Genomic DNA, 22,130 nt, shown 5'->3' on the forward strand with positions numbered 1-22,130 from the left:
ATAAATAACTGTTTCAGCTTTTTATAATTATTTAGGAAAGTCTCCATATTTTGATTTTTTAAAAACTATTAAACTATTTTAATGCACTTATTTAGAAGGCTCTTTGCTAGACAGAAATTGTGAAGATATAAAAATGAGATACAGGGCCCTCTCTGGCAGCACAGCAGGTTGGAGTGCTGCACTGTGCAGCTAAGTAGCAGGCCTCTCCTGTCTCTTCTGCTGCTCCCCTCAGCAGTGTATTTCATCAATCTGCCTGTTCTGCGCACCACTTTGTCTCTGGTGGATCCTCTCGCCGCCCCTGCACCTCTGGCCTGTACCCCATTTCTGTATGCATAAATAAAAAAAATTTTTAAAAATGAGAGGTTTTATTAACAATTACAGTATCCTTAACGTGTAGAGTGATGTAAATTTGAAGTACTATTATTATGGAAAATATGGCTTTTAATGTAAATACAAAGCTTGTTCTCAGATTTTTGAAACAACATTTCTGGCATTTATCACATTGGACACAATCCTTCGCAGGTATGTAGGTCACCATATTTACTTTTGCTACCCAAACTGTACTCCTTAAAAAACAGCAGCAACAGCATTTCTTGGAAGCTTAGAAATACCTGGGCCCTGCCTACTCTAGCATCAGCATTAATGTTTCTCTTAGGTCTCTAGATGTTCTTATGCATAAAAAAGTTGAAATGCAATGACATACAAATATGCAGCCAATGACTCAAAATAGCTCAGAAAACATTACAAGTGGAAATAAAAACCTTCTCAGTGATTTGGGGATATTTTTACTTATAAAGTTGGCTTGTATGCCAATATTTATTACAACAGTGTCATTCTTTAAAAAAAAACTCATTGGGAATAAATATGTCTACTAACCCTTTCTGGAACTGTGATGCCAAGGAATTAGAATTAATTCACAACCTTCAGCTCTAGGAAATCTTTATTGCTATCATAAGTCACAGCTGATCAAATAACTAATGTTCTTGATAGTCTCCTACCCCGGCCTATTTCTTCAGGAACATCTCTGACCTCATCTCTCCTGATTCCTTATTTCCACTGATAATTAGTTGAACTTTTTCAAGGTACCATCATGCTGTTCCTTTAGTTAGTGTTATCTGTTCAAGCTGGCCCACTTGAGGGAATTCCATCCCTTCACAGAAAGCCTTCCCTGTAAGCCCTCTGCATATCCTGAGCAGAGTCAAGCGTTTATTGCCTTCATCACCAAAACATTTGTCCTGTTTGTGTGTCCAGTCCACAGAAGGCAAATTAACTACAGCAGATGTCACTGAGACAGTCTGTGCTATCTCATTTTCTCTAGTGTGGTCATCACTGATAGAAGCTTCCTACTTTTTGGCTTCTGACACTGCTGCTTTCCCCCTCACCTTTCTTGGCTCGTCTTCCAAAAGAAATGCTCGGAAGCATTTTGTAAGGCATAGTTCTGCTGGATATATCTATTTACATTATTCATTTTATGACAATGTTTACTTCTTCCCTTCCCCTCCCATCACCCCTGTAGCCCCCACATTCCTCCCTCCTGATCCTTCTCTGTCCCCCTCTGCTGTAAGGCCTCTCTGGTTTTTACTTGTATTTTTTTGGTTTGTACTATAATAAAAATATCTTTTCCCCCATCTTATTTGGTTGTCTTAAATTCATCCTATAAGTGAAACCATTCAATACTTTTCTTTCTTCTGACTTATTTTACTGAGCATAATCCAAATATTTCTACAATGAATCAGTTATAGGTGACCCATCAAGAGTAATATGTAAGTTAAGATCCCAAACCCTAGGGCATAAGGTTGATAGAAAAAGAGTCATATGAAAGAAATGTAAAATTCTATGCTTTCTCATTTTAGAGAGTATTTTAAAGAATTTGCTTTTACTATTACCAAAGTAATGTTCAGCAGAGAAACTGGAAATATGTACAAAGGCATAAAAAAAACTTCTTTATACCATAAAGAGAAGAATCACAAAATGAATTTATTTTCCTTCAGAATTTCTTCTGTACTTTTATCAGTTTTCTCATCAAGGTATTTATTAAGAAGTGCTTAACGTAGGCTCTGAAGCCAGATTATCTGAATTTGTGTCCTAACTGAATTTGTTTCCTCATTTGTAAGATGGGAATAATACCTATTTACTTATTTATAAGGGTTTTATATTTATAAAAGTAGCTGGTACAGTGCACAGCATAAAACTAACAATGTACAAGCTATTACTAGTATTCTGAAAGCTAACCATCTTAATATATCGCTAGTAAAAATTACAGATGAGTTAGAGGTGAATCATAAAGTGAATGATGACCATTTATCTTTTTTTTTTTTTAAATCCTGATTTTGAAATTTAAGTAGAAAATTAGTGATCTAGGAAAAGAAATATACAAAGAGAACTTAATCACACAGGCTACTACCTAGAAATAAATGTTCTAGTTTGAAATTTTTAAACTAACCAAAGGTCAGACTTAAAATGACAAATCCATCTCAAATTAAGGAAAGGATCACTTGAGTTACTTCCCAAGAATGTTAAATAAAGCAACTTTAAATTGATCTTTCCTCTAGTTTATGAAGAATATGTACTTTCTATAATACAGCCTTATTCTTTATAGTGAGTATTTTTCTTTAGTGGTGGTTAAGGCTTTTACTTAACCACTAAACATTTAGTGAAGCAGATTAACAAGTTAGATGGTAACGTGTATTCTTGCTTATGGCATCACTGGTTTTTAACACTGTAAGTTCAGCTTTAAGCCTGTATGTGCTACGCTGGTCAGAATGTGCAGAGACACATTCTGAGACACTGAGAAGGATCCCAGCGCGACCGAGTCATGTCATGCATTCAGGGTGGGAGCCAAGTTATTTCTGGACTGTCATCCTTTCTTCCTGTATGCGTTATACCACACGAAGAGGGTCCTTGTCTGTTTCTGACAGGATAATATCAACCTTATTCTCCAAGTAAGTGCCCAGCATATCTCGAAGATCAGAAAGAAAGCCTCGTTCAGTGTTACTATGTTCACAGAGGATGACATTTATCCCTTTGGAAGCAGCATCCAGAACATCGTGATGGGACATCTCACCTGCCAACAAAAAAATAGAAAATAAGTGTTATGTTAGAATCTGTAGAATGTTGACCATAACAGCAGAAATACCAAGTTTGTGCATTCTGTATGAAGCAAGTATAAAACTGCAGAACTTTCCCTGTACATCTAGAAAGTCATATGCAGGTTTTTGCATATCCTCCAATTTAAGAGGAAACAGACCATTCCACTAAGAATTCTCAATTCTTTGTCCTTGGCACTGAAAACAGGTATCCAACCCCACATACACAATCTCTAATAATGCCAGAAGGAGCCCTATAAAAGCCCATTCAAACAATGGTTCCACAATACAATAACTAGCCACTGGTAAGTAATGGGGCTTTCAGAAAGTCTCTTATGAAAGTATTAAATAACATCCTTTGAGACAATTCTAAGTATAATTTTGGAAGACTCCTTTATGCTTTGTGAGCACCAAAATTTAGCATCAACCCTAGCCTAATTCACAAGGATAAAGTGAGCTTAAAGGTATCTAAGTTAAATACAAGGTAAGTTCCTTTGACTTAGACAATTATCTTTTGTGACTTGGGAAAACTCAACTGTTTAGAATTATTTTTAAGCACCATTTGTGAAACTGATGGCTTCTAATAACAGCAAAAATACACTGCACAATTTGGCTTGTTCATAAAAAGTATAATTTTGAAATTAGTAGAGACATAAAGGCATAAAAAATTAAGGGAACAAAGATTCTTAGAAAAAAAATTTCCCCTAAGAAATTTTCAATCTTTACCCTCCCAATATGTGTCATTTCAGGTCACTTTTATTCAAGTCACTTAAAATACCAATCTCGTAAAAGGAGAAAAAGACTCTAGGTAACTAGAGTTGGTTGGAAGCCTTGCTTTAGGGAGAAATCTGACTGCCCAGACTATGACAAATGCATTGGCTGGAAACAGCATGAAAGGGTGAAATCTCTGAAGACCCTGTAATAATAGCCAAAAGCATGAAAGAAAAAGCTGATGGAATGTCCAGTGAGGAGGAAGGAGAACCACTTTTACGGAGCAAGTGCCCCACCTGCTGGTCTCTCCAGGACATTACCCTTAAAAGACCCCATGCCAGTCAAGCTGAAAGGGTACCGAGAGCCAACAGTGGCAATAACTTGGTCCTTTAGCTGGTGGCTGAAGTTACATTCAAAGCGATGCCTCACAGGTCAGTGACACATAAAGTTAGTCCAGGTAGGATGTTTTCTATTTCCCCAGGTAAGAACATAGGAAGGCATTTAATATTTTGGAACTGCATGAATTTATCTTATGTACATTCATTTATAAAAATTATGAGGAAACAGACACCCAAATTGGAAGCCATACCACAAAGCAAATGGTCTCTATTCCAGACGCAGCATGTGATCGTGAACTACATGTAAACCAGAAAATGCATGCTACAAGTTCTGGTCAATTGAAAATATATAGGCTACATTATCAAGTATTTTAACAATTCCTAAATTTGGTCATTTTTCCATGGTTATATAAGAGAATGTTCTGTTTTTAGGAGATTTAAGCTGATGTATTTAGGCGTAAAAGGTCTATGATTACAAAATGATTTTGGGGGGCGGCCCATAAAAATATATGTATTTACATTTGCACAAACATACACACCTTGGTATCCAAGGGGAAAAAATTCCTGGACCTCTTTAGATAATAAAGTATGAGGATGCTGAAGTCCCTATATAAAATGGTGTAATTGCATATAACCTAAGTACATTCTCTCACATGCTTTAAATCATGTCTAAGTTACTTACAGTATCTACTATAATGTAAACAGTTACATTATTTGGGGAATAATGACAAGGAAAATAAAGTACGTAGATAGTTCAGTACAAGGCAACCAGCAGAGGCCTAACTACTATGTGTTTGAATTCCAGGCTGGTTGAAGGAACCCAGAGCCAGGGCTATGGAAGTGATTCGGAGTGCCGACTGTGGAGAGGGAAGGAATACACAAATCTGGTAAGACAACCATCAGTAATCCAGGGAAAAGGCACGCAGACATTCACTTTGCTATTTTTGCAACTTTTCTACGTCTGAAATTCCTTCAAAGTAAAATGTTACAATTAATTTTAAAATAGTTACTATGAAGTAAAATATATGTCACATCTATATATTGAAAGTTTATTTTAATCTGCTACAAGTTTGAGGATTAGGAAAAATTACATCTTTGTAATGATAAAAAGAGATAATGGTCATGTATATTTCTGTATTTCTGGATGTGACAATGTTTCAGTGCAGCAGCCTGCTCTGCTAGATCAGTCAAGTATGGGTGTGGGAGGCAGAGGAACCACAGTAATGGAGAGACAAGGAGGCCTCTGCTGTCTCGTCTGTTGCTCCTCTCAGCAGTGTATTTCAGTAGATCTGAAATGCTTAGGAATTAAATAAATCTGAGCATCAGTGTTGTTGTTGTTTTTTTTTAAAGTAGGCTAATAATAACTATCTCCAATTCTGGTACAGTTCCTGTTATGTCAGGTTCCAAAAACATCAGAGCCATCTATATGTGCCAGTTATTATCCTAAATGTGCTACATTTCTAACTTGTATAAAATAAACAATGTTTGGGAAAGGACAAACACACACACACTCTCTCTCTCTCTCTCTCTCTCTCTCTCTCTCTCTCTCTCTCTCTCACGCCCTCACACCTCCTCCCCTCCATGGAGGGGGGCTAGAAAAAGGATCCAAGAGCTGCCCTACCTGTGAGGTACAAGTCGGCCTCTACTCCCTGAAGAACACTGCTCCCAGAACCAGCACACAAGGCCACGACTTTGACTTGGGACTCTTCAGGAAAGAGGAAACAGGAGACCAATACTTTAAAATTTGTACCAAGAATCCTAAATGTAGTACAGATTTCACCCCTGGTCTCATCACTAGTGTATAGTATTTTTTGCTTACTAAATTAAAAAAAATAACAAAACATTGTCTTCATATAGGCAAAAGGATTCCTCTGGTATTGTGCAGGCCGCCATTCTCTGGATGCAGCAGCAACACTAGCCCAGCCAAGGCCACTGCGCAGAGCTGAGCCACAGCTGGCTCCATCGCAATGCTGTCAGGTAACAGGCAGCAGGCGGAGGCCAGCAGTATTATTTCTAGTCTTAAGTGAGGAAGCCAGCTGAGAACTAAAAGTGTTAAGAGAAATTCTATGAATAGATTTGACCCATTTTTTAATATATTTATCCTAAAAGAAGATTCTCTGAATGATAAAATAACTGTTAAGCCAAAATACAGTAAGCACTTAGCACTTAGGTTTCTGTTCTGCTTATATTTAATATCCTTTAGTACTTACAATTTCTAGAATGGATACTTCATTTATCATGACTTCGTTAATAGTACTTCAAAAGAGCGACTTTGTGTGGAGTCAGATCAGAAGGGAAATCCCACCATGTTATCCATTTTCTTTGCAAACTAACTCCCATGAGTTGTTTGATTTAATGTGGACTTTTAAATACGTTATTCCTCTCTCTGAACCTCAAAAAAAAAATTTTTTTTTACCTATAGAATAGGAATACCTACCACATATCTAGGCACAGCAGCTAGTATTTAATGTGTGCCAGTCACCGTGCCCATCTGGGTATACTATCCATTTGATATCATATGGATTATGCTATCATATCACTGATAGGTTTTACTATTATTGCAGTTTTTACAGATGAGGTAACCAGGACATAGAGAGGTTATGTAACTTGTCAAAGTTGTGCAGCAAATAAGACGGGTAAATTAGAACCTGAGGTGTTCAAAATCACACTCACAATAATTACACTCTGTTCATTGCCTTTGTATTGGAGACTCAATGCGTAGGACACTCCATTCAGTGTCAGGTTCACTGTAAAAATCTAGCAAATGTTTTGCTCACTCCTTCTGTTCCCACAAGTACTAGAAGAAGCCAAAATGTAAAGCCAAGACAGTAGCTACAAGACTCAAAGTGCAGTGGGTCACTTCACTGCTGTATTAGGCATGTGACTGTTCTGGATGGTGAGCTGAACAGAAGTAGCATGCATCATTCCCAGGTCAGAACATTCAACTGATAGCCTAAAGCTCCCCCCATATTCTCCCAGCAGCAGCAACCACTCTATAGTTAACAGGCTACCTGTGCTGATTTGAGACGAACACAGAAATGACTGAGGAATCTTGTTTGAGCCAATGAACTATGTAGCATAGCATAATCTACCCACCTTTATGGATGAAGCAAACCAGTCACCTCTCATGAGCTGCTAATATGCCTTCTATCACATAATTGAACACAACCAAGTCTTTCAACTTCTGCCCAATGTTATCAGTAGATTTACTGAACAATAAAAGGAATATATTTACCTAAGGTCCTCCCTGCCCCAAGAGCAAGGCGAATATGAGAGAGTTTTAGGTGCCTTTTGACTCGCTCAATCATGGACGCCAAGGAGACAGATTCATCCAGTGTGCATAACCGTCCCATTCCAGTGTGCAGAAGCATGGGCTGAAGAGATACAGAAATTTAGAAACAGTCCATACTCAGTACAAGAAAACAAATCTATAGAACAATGAGCAAATACTGAGATCAATAAAACACGCACACTGTGAATGTCTTACAGCAAGCTCTGAGCTAAAGTTTGGGGATGTAAATCTGACAAAAACATTTCTCTCACTTTAAGAAACTCAGAGTCTTCTGGGAAGGCAGCTGATTAAATAAATCACAATAAGGGCCCCCCCGCCCCCGGTGGCGTAGTGGGTTAAAGCACAGCATTATGAAGCTCTCCAAATCCACTGCAGCACAAATTCAATCTTTGGCCAGGGAGGTGACCTACATGGCTCAGCAGACCTCTCCTGGCCCGCCCGCTGCTCCCCTCAGCAGTGTACTTCATCAGTCTGCCTGTTCTGCTTCGCATTCTGTCTCTGGTGAACCCTCTCACCCACCACATTTCTGGCCTGTACCATAGTTCTGTAAGCATATGTAAGTAAATCTTTTTTTTTTTTTTTTAAAGATTTATTTATTTATGCATACAGAACTGGGGTACAGGCCAGAGGCTCGGGGCGGTGGGAGGCTTCACCAGAGACAGAGTGGGGAGCAGAACAGGCAGATCGACGAAGTACACTGCTGAGGGGAGCAGCGGGTGGGTCAGGAGAGGTCTGCCACACCATGTGGTCACCTCCGGGGCAGGCGGGAATCGAACTCATGCGGAAGTGGCTTTAGCTTCTCAGTGCAGTACTTTAACCCGCTGCGCCACCAGGGAGGGCCCTGTAAGTAAATCTTTTAATTAAAAAAATAATAAAATCACAATAAAAGGTGTTTAAACTCAATGTAAGTGCTATTTTTAAAAAATACTTATTTATGCATACAAGAACTGGCATGTAGGCCAGAGGTGCAGAGGGGTGCAAGGATTCACCACAGACAGAGTGGGGAGCAGAAAAGGCAGATCCACTGAAATATGCTACTGAAATATGCAGTAGGGAGGTAAGTGGTCTGCTGCGCCATGTGGGTCAGCCCCCTGGCTGGGGATCGAACCCATGCTGCAGTGGCTGTGATAACTTCATAGTGTTGTGTTTTTAACCTGTTGTGCCACCAGGGAGGGCCTGTAAGTGCTATCTTTATGGGAGCATGAAGGAATGGGATTAGGAAAGGGGAGTATTTGAAGGACGTAGAATGGAAGATTTTATGAAGACTTAGATCTTGAAATCCAGAAGGTGCAAAGAGGTGAGAGCACACCAAGGGCAGATCCAAAAGCAGACAGTATAGCTGGTGCCACAGCCAGTCACGAAGAGCTTTGTCTCCTGGAGATGTTTGCTTAGGAGATAACTCATATCCCAAAGAGGAAAGATGAAGCTCAACTACTGTGGTAGCAGAATAGAGGACAAATATTTTAGAGACTGGGTGGCAAAATCCACATGGCTTGAATTTACAGGACCAAGGGAAGAATTGTAGAAAGTTGGAAATTAAAATAGATAATGCTACCAAAGAAATAAAAAAAGAAAACTATTATTTAAAGGAATGAATAGGTGGGAGGTAAGTCAATATTTTTATGTATAGAATTTGACATACTTGTACCCAGAAAAGATGGAAATGAGGGTTTTGGTTTTTTTTTTTTTTTTTTTTTTAAAGATTTATTTACTTATGCATGCAAGAACTGAGGTGTAGGCTAGAGGTACAGGGGATGAGAGAATTCACCAGAGACAGAATATAGGGCAAAACAGGCAGATCTACTGAGATACACTGCTGAGGCGAGCAGCTGGTGAGACAGGAGAGGTCTGCTGTGCCACGTGGGTTGGTGTGGGTCAGCTCCTGGGCAGGGATTCATATAGTGCTGCAGTGGCAGCCCATAGCATTATAGTGCTGAGATATAACCTTTGTGCCACCAGGGAGGCCCCACATGTTAAATTCTAAACACCAAAGATGTTACAAGGAGGTAAGGTCTTTAGTAGCTGCTTGAGTCATGAGGGAAGGACCCAAATAAGTAGAACTAGTGCTTTATAAAAGAGTCCAGAGACCTAGCATTTCCACCAGATGAGGATACAGGTCCAGGAAGCAGGTCTCATCAGAAACCACTCTGAGTCTGCCAGTACTAAGATCTTTGGATTTTTAGCTGAAAGAACTGTGAAAAACAAGTATCTGTTGTTTCTAAGCTACTCATCTCGCATTTTGCTGCGGCAGCCCAAATACACTGAGACATGTTCCAATAATTTTGTACCCTAGGAATATCTCCCTTTCTCAATGCATTTTTTTTAATTATTTTATTTTTTTAAGATTTATTTTATTTGTGCATACAGTACTGGGGTACAGGCCAGAAATGCAGGCACAGTGAATGGATTCACCAGAGGCACAGTAGGGAGCAGAACAGGCCGACTGATGAAGTACACTGCTGAGGAGAGCAGCGGGCAGGCCAGGAGAGGTCTGCTGTGCCATGTGGTCACCTCCTTAGCAGGCGGGGATCGAACTCATGCAGAAGTGGCTTTAGCTTCTTAGTGCTGTGCTTTAACCCGCTGTGCCTCCAGAGAGGGTCTCTCAATGCATTTTTTAAGGTCTATTTCCTCCTCATCACTTTGTGCTTCCTTAGGAAACAGTTAATAGTCAATGATATAACAAGTCAAATTAATTTGCCCAACAAGAATACAAAGTAATATTACATATTTATTACCTTCTCTAGTGACAGAATTTCAGTCTTCTGATAAAGCTGTGTGTTCTGGGAAAGGAAATCTACCACCTGAATCAAAGCCTGCTGACTACAATTCAGACTAATTCGTGTTTGTTCTTCATCATCAGTCCTAGAAAGACAGTCATTTGATAAATATAAACAAAATGTATTTGAATAATCCATAGTGTGAAAACCTCCTGCAGTGGATTTGTATAGAATTGAGAATTTAATCCAAAACCAATCAATTTTTGTGGAATAGTTTTCTCAAATTTTAGCATGCCTCAACATCACTTCTTAAAATGGACTAATAGATTTATTAAACAAACACACATTAATGTTCCATTCCCTGTCCCCATGTGTCTGATTCATTAGGTCTGGGTGGGTGTGATAATTTGCCATTCTAACAAATTCTAGATGATGCTAACATTGCTGGTCCAGGGACCTCATTTTGAAACCATTGTTCTAGAATCCTAGTAATCGTCTCCTACTAGTTTCTTAAAATGACCTACAGACCCAGTGAAACAAAATATTTATGAATGGGTTTGGTAAACTGATTGTTTTAAAAGCTCTAGACAAGTCAGATATCATTAACTCCTGGACAGACTCTAAGGCAAACCCTATTTTAATGACATAGATTTAGTATAAAAGCCCAAAATATGAATTTTCAGAAGCACCATATTAACAATGATGCAGGGGCATTCTTGTGTTACATTCTGAGAAGTAATGGCCTACAGCTTCTTCACAAAGATTGCTATCAAGAAAGTTTTGTATACAACCATAAATTCTAATGTAGTTATAGAAACAAAAATCTGAAGTTGTAGCTGTTAACATTACTATCACCTGCAGAGCTCTGAAAAGGAGAACAAATAAAGCCTGGATTCCAGTTAAGAGTAAACCCCAGCTATTGTCTGTAATATGGAAAAACTAGAATCAGAACTTTCTAGAGGGATGCTTAAAGAAAATACAGCCCATCAAACATTACACAGCAGTCATACCTCTTATACCTATATAAAGATACTAAGTCATCTTCATATGTAAAAAAGGCAAAATCAGAAATACAACTTAGTTAGGAAAACAATGGACAAAACAAAACTATGCATAGCTTCATTTCCCTACAGGAGTTTGGATAGATACCCACTTCTCTGAAAACAAAGGAAAAGACAACTTGAATTGTAGACATAAAGACAGAGTAGCGGGAACATGGAGGACTTTTGTAGTAGCTAACTGCTAAAGCTTTATATAATTTTCTCCCATTTTCGGTATTTACATAGTAAAACTAACCATGATGGGAATATATGCAAAGATGTATAAATATTTTTTCTTAATGATTCTTGAAACTTCCCAGTACTATTCTAAGACATTTGCAATGATTTTACTATAATATTTAAAACCATTCATTACAGAGTTATTTTTGGTGTAATCTGAGCATTCCCTTTTATTAAAAAGTCATTAATCCTTACATTTAAAAAAAAGATTTATTTTTATTTATTTATGCATACAAGGACTACAGTGCAGGCCAGAAGTGCAGGGTGAGAGGATTCACTAAAGACAAATTAGGAAGCAGAACAGGAAGATCTGATGAAATATATAGCTGAGGGGAGCAGCGAATAAGAATAGAGCGGTCTGCTGCACCACGTGGGTCATGCTGTCCATTGCTGGCCACGGATCAGTCTCATGCTGCAGTGGTTATCGACAGCTTCATAGTGCTGACACTTAATCCCCTACCCCACCAGGGAGGCCCCAATCATTACTTTTTTAAGCAATTATTAAGCCTCAGCTTTGTGAAACTTACCTTTCATGTTGCTTTGATAGGTAATCGGGTAAATTAGCATAAAAGAAAATCTCTAAGAGATTTGAATACCTCTGATGTAAATAACAAAACAATTGACCATTGAGACACATTAATGTATTTTTCTTTCAAAGTGATTGGGGATCACTGGGTTGCTGGGAACTGATGAAAGTAAACCTGTTATCAGTATATCCCTAGGGTTTATTCATATAGCCTAATGTAGAAACAAGCTTTCAACATAACCAGGAAATTAGAAATATTTTTTTATATACTCCCTCACACATGAAAAACAGTATGTATTACACATCATGTTACTGTTTTGGAAAGATCCCACAATTCTCAAGGACCCATGTGCAAATGAGAAGAATGCTGCTTTGCAAACCTGTCCATGAGAGGTTTGTTTTCAAACTTGGGAATAGCTGGATTACAGTATTTTCAAAGTAGATCCTTAAAAGATAAATTCACACAGAAGGATAAAAATATATCATACCTAGCAGAAAAAGAAGTGACAGAAACACCTGCAATTCCTTTCACTGCAGAAATGACTTTGTCCAGGTCTTGGGTGTGGTTAACATTGAATTCTACTCTGTGAGTTCCTTCCGTGGGGCAGTTGGGAGCTTTGGATGGATGTATAGGCCTGGAGGTGCAAACTCCTAAGAAAAAAATTGGGGGGGGGGGGGGGGAGTTTTTGCGGACATATTTTTAAGACTACAAAGATAAACTATATGGGTAAAACTTAAATGAGGATTTTTTTAAAGATTCAGTCTCATTTGTTTCTATGGCATGCACACACATACATATACCTTAAATATTCATCCAACAATCCCCACAATCTAGTATGGACACACAAAATAACATTTATTTTCAGAATTACTTTCCAGAAGACCCTTAAACATCACAAAAACTTGGACAAGATGGAATGACTCGTGGATTTTTAGATGTTATATAGTATTTTGACAGCTTGTTACACTTACTTATGTAAACCATGATTCAGACTGCAAAAACTCAAAATCTACTTGACCACATCAATCCAATGAGATGATCATAGTACCTTCAGCCTGAAATGAGTAAGTAATCTAAAGAGACTTACTAAGAATAAAGGTAAAACACACACAAATTCCTTCACTATGCTTGGCACAAGTTAAGTGTTCTATCCAGTAAGCATGATGAAGTCTATTTAATTGACAGATAAAATATATTCTGGAGAGGCCTGAACTTTCAACTTAATTGAATAGCATTTCTGGAGTAGGCACTATGTCACATGAGGAATGATGAAGCTCAGTCCAGCAATGAAGACATCTATGCACTTTCTCATTAAGGATAAAAATTTCATTTTTCCTACCAGATGATTTCACTTGTAATAGGGGTATAAAGGACAAGGGGAGAAAATAATAATAATCATGAGCAACTATATACCAGAGACATTTTATAGGGGTGGAGTGGGGAATGGGATAAAAAATGGGGGTAAGGGGGAGTGCACGGGACTATGATGATGGCACAAGGGTGATTTGGTAATGGGAAGCCCATGGGAATTACAACTGAGATGGAAAAAGGCACAAAATAATGTAAAAATAAACTATTATATTATTTTAACAAATTCATTTTCCCAAATATAATCTAATTGCCAGACTTCAACACTATTTTTAAAATTATATAAAATTAAACATGCTGCTCCCTCACCTAAAACAATTAAAACTATTGGAAAGACAGTCTAAAAATTCAAAGCATTTGTGAATAAAATAATCAAGAACAAGAAGCATCTCACCAAGCCCTTTAGCCAACCAGCTGTTGACTCCCTGGGGTGCAGCATCATAGGCTGTGTGAGGAGAGTAGATGCCTACTCTGTTCTCCAGAGCCTGGATCACCAGGCGCTCCTTCCAGGTTTTCCAGGTTATGCGTTTCAGGGGTCGGAAAATAGGTGGATGGTAGGAAAGAATGAGATCTGCTTTCTTCTGCAATGCCTCCTTCATTACCTCCTCAGTCAAATCATTTGTCAGGAAGAGTGTGCTGACAGTGTGTGGTGGGCTTGGCTCCACCAGTAATCCAACATTGTCCCAACTCTCAGCAAATGACAGGGATGCAAAGTCATTCAAGGAAGAAAGAAGGGCCTTCAAATCCATGAAGGAACGGGAAGAACTGCAGATCAGGGAATGGGCAAGTTGGACTTTAGCGGGGACCAGGTGTACACGAGATGACAACATACAGAAGTCAGGTCAAACTGAGTATCTATTAAAACAGAAAATGGTACACAAGTGGATGTTAGGCCAGACCTCTGAGGCAGCAAAGCATACCGGCAAAAAGCTGTCACACATCCATGGGTCTGCCACTTAGCAGCACTAATCTTAGCTGTCATTTAGCCAACCTAAGCTTTTTTTACCATCTACAAGTTGGAGATACTATAACATGCCTCAGGCCATCCTGAGGAGCAGCTGGATTACCATGTAAGTCACTTAGCACAAGCCTTGCACATCCTTCCCCACACCTCCTGCACCCCTGCCTTTTCTTGTTCTCCCACCTGTGCTTCAATCACCCTCTTCCCTTTTCCATTTCTCAAAATATTAGTCTTCCAAGTCTCTACTTCCTCATAACAAATCTTTCTTTTCAGTGTTTCTCCCTCATGCTCACTAACCTCCCTTACTCTTGTAATGTTATATTTCTATTTGTCTATCTCACCCAGTCTGCTAAGGCTACAGAGAAAAGGAACTACCTTTCATGTATCTCAGCATGACCAATGTAAGCCAGCACTAAATGGCTACTGCAAATTTGAAGTTAGGTTGGTATACATCAGCATTAAAAAGTGATTTATCAAAAAAAAAAACCAAACAAAAAAAAAGTACTTTACCAGTAGCCAGAATTATGAGCCTTTAACTCATTGGTGTAATGAGTTAAAGCTCAGCACCGTGAAGCTAGCAAGTTCAATCCCTGCCCTGGAACTGATCCACATGGCACAGCAGACCTCTTCTGACCCGCCTGCTGCTCCCCTCAGCAGTGCAATTCCTCGATCTGCCTGTTCTGCTCCCCACTCTGTCTCTGGTGAAGCCTCTCACCAACCCTGCAACTCTGCCCTGTACCCCACCCAGTTCTGTATACATAAATAATAAATGAATCTTAAAAAAAAAAAAAAAAAGGCCAGTCTTGAAAATTCTAACCAGCTTAGTCATTCTAAGTGTAATTTAGCTTACTTTGGATCTGAACAATTTCTATACAGGCAAAATGCAGCTGTCATCCCAAGACTGTTCATCTGTGTCTGTGACACTGTCTTTTTTTCCCCCTCCTTTTCCCAAAAAGTATGTCCTTTCAAAGTATAAAATTTTTTTTTTAAAAAAGTAGCTTACTTTGCAAGACTAATTTGACTAGGGTTATTACTGACTTAGCCTCTGCAATTCATACCAAACAAACCCACACCAGAATGGTTCCCAAAATTGGTGAGGTAACAACTAATCAATGCCCAAGAAAATTCTAATACTATAACCAATCATTGCAAGGAATAGTCACTGTGTTCTCAATACATAAACTGTTTTTGTAACAATGTGTCTCTTGAGTCTCATTGCACCTTTCAGTTTGAATACTCCCGGTTAGCAAACTTTCTTTTAGGTGGATGCACAACAAACTTTATTACGCCAGTAATTCAGTTTAATTTTTGTTATATCAAAACCTTTGACAGGTGGCTCACTCTGTATGGGCAGGGTCAGGCAGGAAAAGGTCCCGCAATCAACATCTGCTCAACAAAGGCTCAAGGTGCTGGGGAGGTGAAGATGAGGCCCACTTTGCCCAGTTTCAGTCTTTTAGGCCACTTTTACATCCAAGAATATAGAAAGCCTGGCCCAAAAAGCCAGCAGGTAGGAGAATGGGAGGCGGGAATAATGGTTAGCTCCAAAATATGAAAATTACAAAATCAGAAAATATTAACTTGAATACCAGATGCACCACTGTCAACTCCATTCTTATATTTACCATCTATGAGCATTTTTTGTTTTTGAAAAAAAGTATTTCATAGTATGCACGATTAAACAGGAGAAACAGCTAATTGTAAATGTCACGAAACATAATGACACTAAAAGCAATTATTTTCAACATTTCTACAGCGAAAATACTTAATAGGAGAGAGATGTAGATGCTATTGGACACATGAAGTGATATGGACCCTCCCAAAATTCACAAAACCTACGATTTTGGAAGATCATCTAATGGTCCTCCACCACTTCCTTTAAAAAAATATTTATGTACACAGGACTGGGGTACAGGCCAGAGGTGTGCAGTAGTATGCTGAGAGGATTCACCAGAGTGGGGACCAGAGCAGGCATATCTGCTGGCGTATACTGCTGAGGGGAGCAGGGGGTGGGCCAGGAGAGGTCTGCCACACCATGTGGGTCAGCTCCCTGGCCGGGGATGGAACACGTGCTGCAGTGGCTATGGTAGCTCACTGTGCTGTGATTTAACCGGTTGCGGTACCAGGGAGGGCCCCCTCCACCACTTCTACCCGCCACAGTTCATATCCTAACTACTCCATTCTCCAGACTCCTGTAAATCTGGCCAGCACAAAAGTGAACATGAAGCTCCGGTGGGCGATCACACCAATTATGAGTTATTTATTCTCACGTCTTAGTCCTTGGAAATTGGAGAAGGGAGGACGCCTTCTATTTCTCAGATCAGCAAACTGCGAAACTGCTTAACTTGAAGCCACAAAAAACAATTGTAGGGAGGAATGTAGCAGGTGGGTAAGTGCGCCGCACGAAAAAACAGACGCTTCCCGAAGCCACAGCTCCGAAAGGGACCGACTTAATCTTGCAGTTTCCTTCCCTCCACAGCGCTCAGCTGAGGGCAGCTGAGAGATTTCCACGTAAAGCTGGGCGCAGTGGTGGACCTAGAGTCAGCACGGCGTCATCGCTAAGTGACACTCATAGGGTACACTTCACGGCAAGCCTCACCCCCTTAGGTGGCCCCATCGATCCCTCATTTCAGACCCACTTCAGGCCTTCTGCAACAACGGAAGTCCGGGCCGCTCGGTCAGTGAGTCTTTGAGCCAGAACCCCGCCTCCTAGTGCCACAGCTCTCGTACGGCCCGTTTTTGGCCCCTCTAGCATCTCCTTCGGTGGGTCTGGTACCCACAAAACATCACCGCTAGTTCGAACCAGCGACCCAGCTACCCACGCGAGAATTTAAATCGCAAAACTCACCAGTTCTGGGAACGACCCTTTGCGTAACTTCCGGTCCTGCGCGGAAGGTCTCGGCTCAGATGAAATGTGCCGGGGCGGAGGCGGCGGCCGGAAGTAGGTTTTACTGCGGCGCGCGGCGTTTGTAGAGCTGTCAGAGATCGCTGCTGGTAGCGGCGCTGGTCCCAGTCTTATAGTTGAAAGAGCTCCCCGGCGCTGTCAGAAGTGTTCCGAATGAGGGCGAACTACATTGTCTCCCTCGTTCTAGTGCTTTAGGTTTGAGATAGGCGGGTGTAGGAGAGAGCATATGAGAGGCGTTTGTCTAATGGGACCCGCGCACGACTTCCGGTGACCCAAAGAAACTATATTTCGAACTTTGAGTCGGGGGCTCGTCTGGGGCTTTAATAGCAGCTGTGCTAGCCGAAGGGGTTAAGTAAGTATGGGGCAAGGTTTATTGATCCAGAGCTCTTGGACTACTACTTCAAGTCATCATTCTGGGCGGAAGGGGCGTTGAACGACAGACTTAATAAATTAGGAAAGTACATAGTATGTCAGTGGTAAATTCTATGGAAAAGGAAATAAGGCAGGTTTAGATGGTACTAGTTATCAGGTCAGTGAGAGCTGATTTTTGAGCAGACTTACGAGTGAGGCGATTGGACGCACACGTGTTTCAGTAGAAGCATTCTAAGCAGAGAGCAAATAGTGTCTAGACCCCAGATGGAAATGAACCGCCCATGCAGAATGTCTCTGAATTATAGCTGTCTGCTTATTTATAATAGTTTTGTTGTATTGATTTTTTAATAGTTTCCTTATATTCCTCCGCTGATATTTTTCTGACTTCCTTCACTAAGCATAATCCCTTCTAATTCCATCCATATTGCTTCCAATGGCATTAGCTTATCTTAATATTGCTGAATTGTATGCCATTGTGCATATGTACCACATCTTGATCCAGTCATCTATTTTGGGGCATTTGGGTTATTTCCAAGCCTTACCTATTATAAATAGTGCTGCAATGGATCTCATCACTTCTATAACCAAATTATTGCTTGGGGGTGCTATTCACGATCATGTCTTTTAAATATGCAGTAAAGATGAATGTGTGAATTAAAAGAGGAAAAGCAACCAATTCTTTTTTCTTTTAGTAATAGAAACTCGTTCTTGAACTTTATGAGACTCTGAGAAATTAAATAATTATTTCCTGAAGCCATCCTGAAGGAAAATGGTAAGTTATATAAAATTCTTGTGACTGTTTTTCATTATAAATAATTGTAGAAATTCTATCAAGGGGAACAACTGCATGGACGTTTCAATGACAAGACAGAGAAATGATAAGCATTAGAAGCTTACTGTGTAAAATGATTCTAAACAAAACCAAAAATAAGCAAAATTACTTATCACTTCATTATTTGTTTCACTTAAAATACTCAAAATTTACATCATGGAAAAGATTGCTGACTAGGAAGGGAGATTTGGAGTAGAAATGTATAGTCAGTTCTGTTAGTTAAAAATAATTTTCTTTTTTTAATTTCAGTAACATTGGTTACAACCTTGTATGTGATTCACTGGCATAGAATCACTCCTCCATTGCACATCACTACGTGTGGTAATTTTAATTGGATCCTTTTGTTCTGGATCTAATGCAGGCAGCTAGAACTTGAAGTAAAGCAAGAGCAATGAAAATGCCCTGCCCACTCAACACAGACATATTTCTGCCCTCTTTCTTCTACTGGCTATACTCTGACTGCGGGATACTCTTATAAGAAGAGAAGAGAAAAAGAAAGACTCAGAATAGGTTTTTTCCTCCCTGGAATGCACTACAAGGAACATGCAAACTACCAACACAACAGACTAAACTAAACAAACAAAATGCAAAACCATAAGTTGTACCATGACTACCTTTGCACATTTATAGTAAATAATATCTAGAAAAAGGATCATTTTTACATTTGTTCTCTTTAAAAAAGGCTTTTTTTGGGCTATATTTCACTAAGTGTCAATAATGTTTGTGATTTATCATTAAAATCAACAATACTAGTGTCATTTTTAATTTTGTTGATGAAAGTTTTGAACTTAATTATTTCTATCATGATACTTGCTCCACAACTTTCAGCATTGATACCATTTTACCTTAATATTTGTATTTATCTTCTGGAGTTTTTTTATACTGAAACAAATTTTGAAGAAGTACAATTTACCTTTCAGAGCTGCTGTCTGGACAGGTCATTTCTGAAACTATTTATTCATCTGTTTCTGTGTTATTCAGAGAGTCATCTTTAATATATAGTCAAGAAAATAATATAGTACATAAGTCACCTGAAAAAATATTATTTGTTGTCACATCCTCTTTCCTTTTTAGTCAGTCACTTTGCATACAGATGTAGGAGATATTAAAATAGAAGTCTTCTGTGAGAGGACACCAAGAACATGTGAGGTGAGTGTCATTATGTACCTATAAAAAAAAGAGTTAATGCAATAGGATAATCATTTTGAAAGTGAATCATCTAACCAAGAAGAAAAACTATAATCATAATTTCTAGATTAATTTCTACTTGCCTTTGCTGATGTCAAAGGTGGGTCAAAGAAAGAGTTGAAGGGCCCTCCCTGGTAGTGCAAGAGGTTAAAGTGCAGCACTATGAAGCTATCTGCAGCTGCTTCAACCTGGGTTTGATCCCCCGCCAGAGAGCTGACCAACATGGTGTAGCAGACCTCTCCTGTCTCGCCTGCTGCTCCCCTCAGCAGTGTATTTCAGTAACTCTGCCTATTCTGCTCCCCACTCTGTCTCTGGTGAACCCTCTCCCCTTGCCTGCCTTGCACTTCTGGCCTGCTCCCCAGTTCTTCTATGCATAATAATCTTACCCCAAAATGACAAGAATAGAAAGAAGAATCAACTATGTATATATATATACATTCTTTCTTCAACAATTATTTATGAAAAGCTAGCTCTTGCCAGGACCTGGGAATATAGTGATGAGTATGATATGTTACTTGTGATTCCTGGAGCTTATATTCTCTATAAAGAATAGGGATTCATTTTTGAGAAAAAAGTAATTCTAGAGGATGATAAAACCCTGAAGGACGACCTCCCTGGCGGCTCGGGGGTTAAAGTCAGTGCTATCAATCTCTTACCACCAGCTACTGTGGCATAAATTCGATCCCCAGCCAGGGAACTGACCCATATGGCACAACATACCTCTCCTGTTGCACCACTGTTCCCCTCAGCAGTGAATTTCAGTCAGTTCTGCTCTCCACTCTGTCTGTGGTAAATCCTCTCACCTATACTTCTGGCCTATACCCCAGTTCTTTTATGCATAAATAAATCAATCTTTGGAAAACAAACAAGCCTTGAAGTCAATAAAGTGTTGAGATAGAGAATAATGGAGAAGGCATTATTTAAAAGAAAGAGTGAAGGCAGGCCTAGCTAAGAAGGAGTTACTTAAACTGAATATGAAAGGTAATAAGTTCTTTCAATGTAAAAAGATAAAAAAAAATAAATTCCAGGTATACAAACAGCAAGTACAAAGGCACCAAGGTGGGAAAACCTGCCTCTTTGGATGAATTTTCAGGAGGTCGATGAGGTTAATTTAACAAGCAACAGGGAAGGGTTATTACTATGTGAAAAAGGGGTAGGCCAGGTCATCAGGACTTGTTAGACTGTTCAGGATTTTGTGTTTTATCTCAAAAAGGAGGATGCCTTTAAGGGTTATAGGCAGGGAAATTACATTGTCCAAAGTGATATTTATTTATTTATTTTTAAAGATTTATTTATTTATTCACATAAGAATTGGGGGTATAGGCCAGAGGTCCAGTGGGTGAGAGGCTTCACCAGAGACAGAGTGGGGAACAGAACAAGCAGATGGACTGAAATACACTGCTGAGGGGAGCAGAGGGTGAGACAGGAGAGGTCTGCTCCGCCATGTGGGTCAGCTTCCTGGTGAGGGATCGAGCTGGTACTGCAGTGGCTACAGATAGCTTCATAGTGCTATGCTTTAACCCCTTGTGCCACCAGTGAGGGCATCCCAAAGTAATATTTAAAAGTCAGTTTAAATATATGCCTACAGTTTTCAGTAATTTACATTTTTTATTTTTTTCTTTCATGTGTTTTGCTATATCATTTCTCAATCATTATTTTTACTCTCCAGAATTTTTTGGCTCTTTGTGCCAGTAATTACTACAATGGCTGTATATTTCATAGAAATATCAAGGGTTTTATGGTTCAAACTGGAGATCCAACAGGTGAGTTATTCCATTAACATCTTGGGAGTTATGTATAGAAAAAAGTGGGAAAGGCGAAGAAGAGAAAAATAAAACCTTGTAGCATTCTTATGACTAGGCTACCTTACCATAACAAAAAAAAAATTAAGCTCTTAATCCTAAAATTGAAAAACACTGAAACATTGAATATGAAGTCTTGTTTTTTGTAGAGAGATTTTATTTTTTTGGTCTCAAGTTAAATTTTGGGAAGTAAGAATATATTACATTCTATTTGTATATAAAGAGTTGTATGATAAACTAGCCCATAAGTTTTCAAAAATAGTACCTTTTTCAACTTAGATCTTTGTTTTGATGTCTTGTGATATAGGGACAGGAAGAGGAGGTAGCAGTATCTGGGGCAAGAAGTTTGAGGATGAATATAGTGAATATCTCAAGGTATGTACCCAGCTTCAGAATTTTTTTCTTACTGCCTGTTTATAATTGGAAATATTAACACTAAATTAGAGAAAGAGAAATACAAGTTAACATTATTACTAAATAAGTATACTTTTCTGAAGTTTTTATAAATAATATAATAGAAAATATAAGTGACCATTCTGGCTTAAAATAGGTACTGGAATTTCACTGTCACATGGATCTTGATATTAAATGAGTTTAGGCTGAAAAATTCATATTGAATGACATGAATCATTGGCCCTTTTTTAGAGTAGATTGTTTGTCATATTGCCTATTACCAATTTCCAGCTTTTATCATCTGTTAGATGTTTGAATTTTTTATTTTTAGGATTTATTTTTATTTATACATATAAGAACT

At 39.0% G+C, this 22,130-nt stretch overlaps 2 protein-coding genes across 8 annotated transcripts in view; one reads left to right on the forward strand and one right to left on the reverse strand.

Annotated features, from left to right (window-relative positions):
- The window catches only part of NIF3L1 (NIF3 NGG1 interacting factor 3-like 1 (S. cerevisiae)), a 31,583-nt gene extending 14,424 nt beyond the window's left edge, over nt 1-17,159 (reverse strand). Inside the window, exons 1-7 of one of the 6 annotated variants that reach the window (XM_012726750.1) lie at nt 17,126-17,159; nt 13,714-14,174; nt 12,439-12,601; nt 10,163-10,289; nt 7,371-7,509; nt 5,757-5,840; nt 294-3,064 (exon numbers count right to left, since the gene is read on the reverse strand). In XM_012726750.1, coding sequence (XP_012582204.1) covers nt 2,880-3,064; nt 5,757-5,840; nt 7,371-7,509; nt 10,163-10,289; nt 12,439-12,601; nt 13,714-14,149 — 1,134 coding nt within the window. In that variant the 5' untranslated portion in view covers nt 14,150-14,174; nt 17,126-17,159 and the 3' untranslated portion in view covers nt 294-2,879. The other 5 variants (XM_012726758.1, XM_004674395.2, XM_012726755.1 and 2 more) reach the window with 5 other exon arrangements.
- Nucleotides 17,160-17,165: 6 nt separating this feature from the next.
- Nucleotides 17,166-22,130, forward strand: part of PPIL3 (peptidylprolyl isomerase (cyclophilin)-like 3) — a 12,842-nt gene continuing 7,877 nt past the window's right edge. Inside the window, exons 1-5 of one of the 2 annotated variants that reach the window (XM_012726774.1) lie at nt 17,166-17,218; nt 18,247-18,326; nt 19,461-19,535; nt 21,244-21,337; nt 21,684-21,751. In XM_012726774.1, coding sequence (XP_012582228.1) covers nt 18,324-18,326; nt 19,461-19,535; nt 21,244-21,337; nt 21,684-21,751 — 240 coding nt within the window. In that variant the 5' untranslated portion in view covers nt 17,166-17,218; nt 18,247-18,323. The other variant, XM_012726770.1, reaches the window with a different exon arrangement.

This window comes from Condylura cristata, unplaced genomic scaffold (assembly GCF_000260355.1).
Source record: "Condylura cristata isolate star-nosed mole 26May11 unplaced genomic scaffold, ConCri1.0 scaffold00002, whole genome shotgun sequence".
Taxonomy (NCBI): Eukaryota; Metazoa; Chordata; class Mammalia; order Eulipotyphla; family Talpidae; genus Condylura; species Condylura cristata.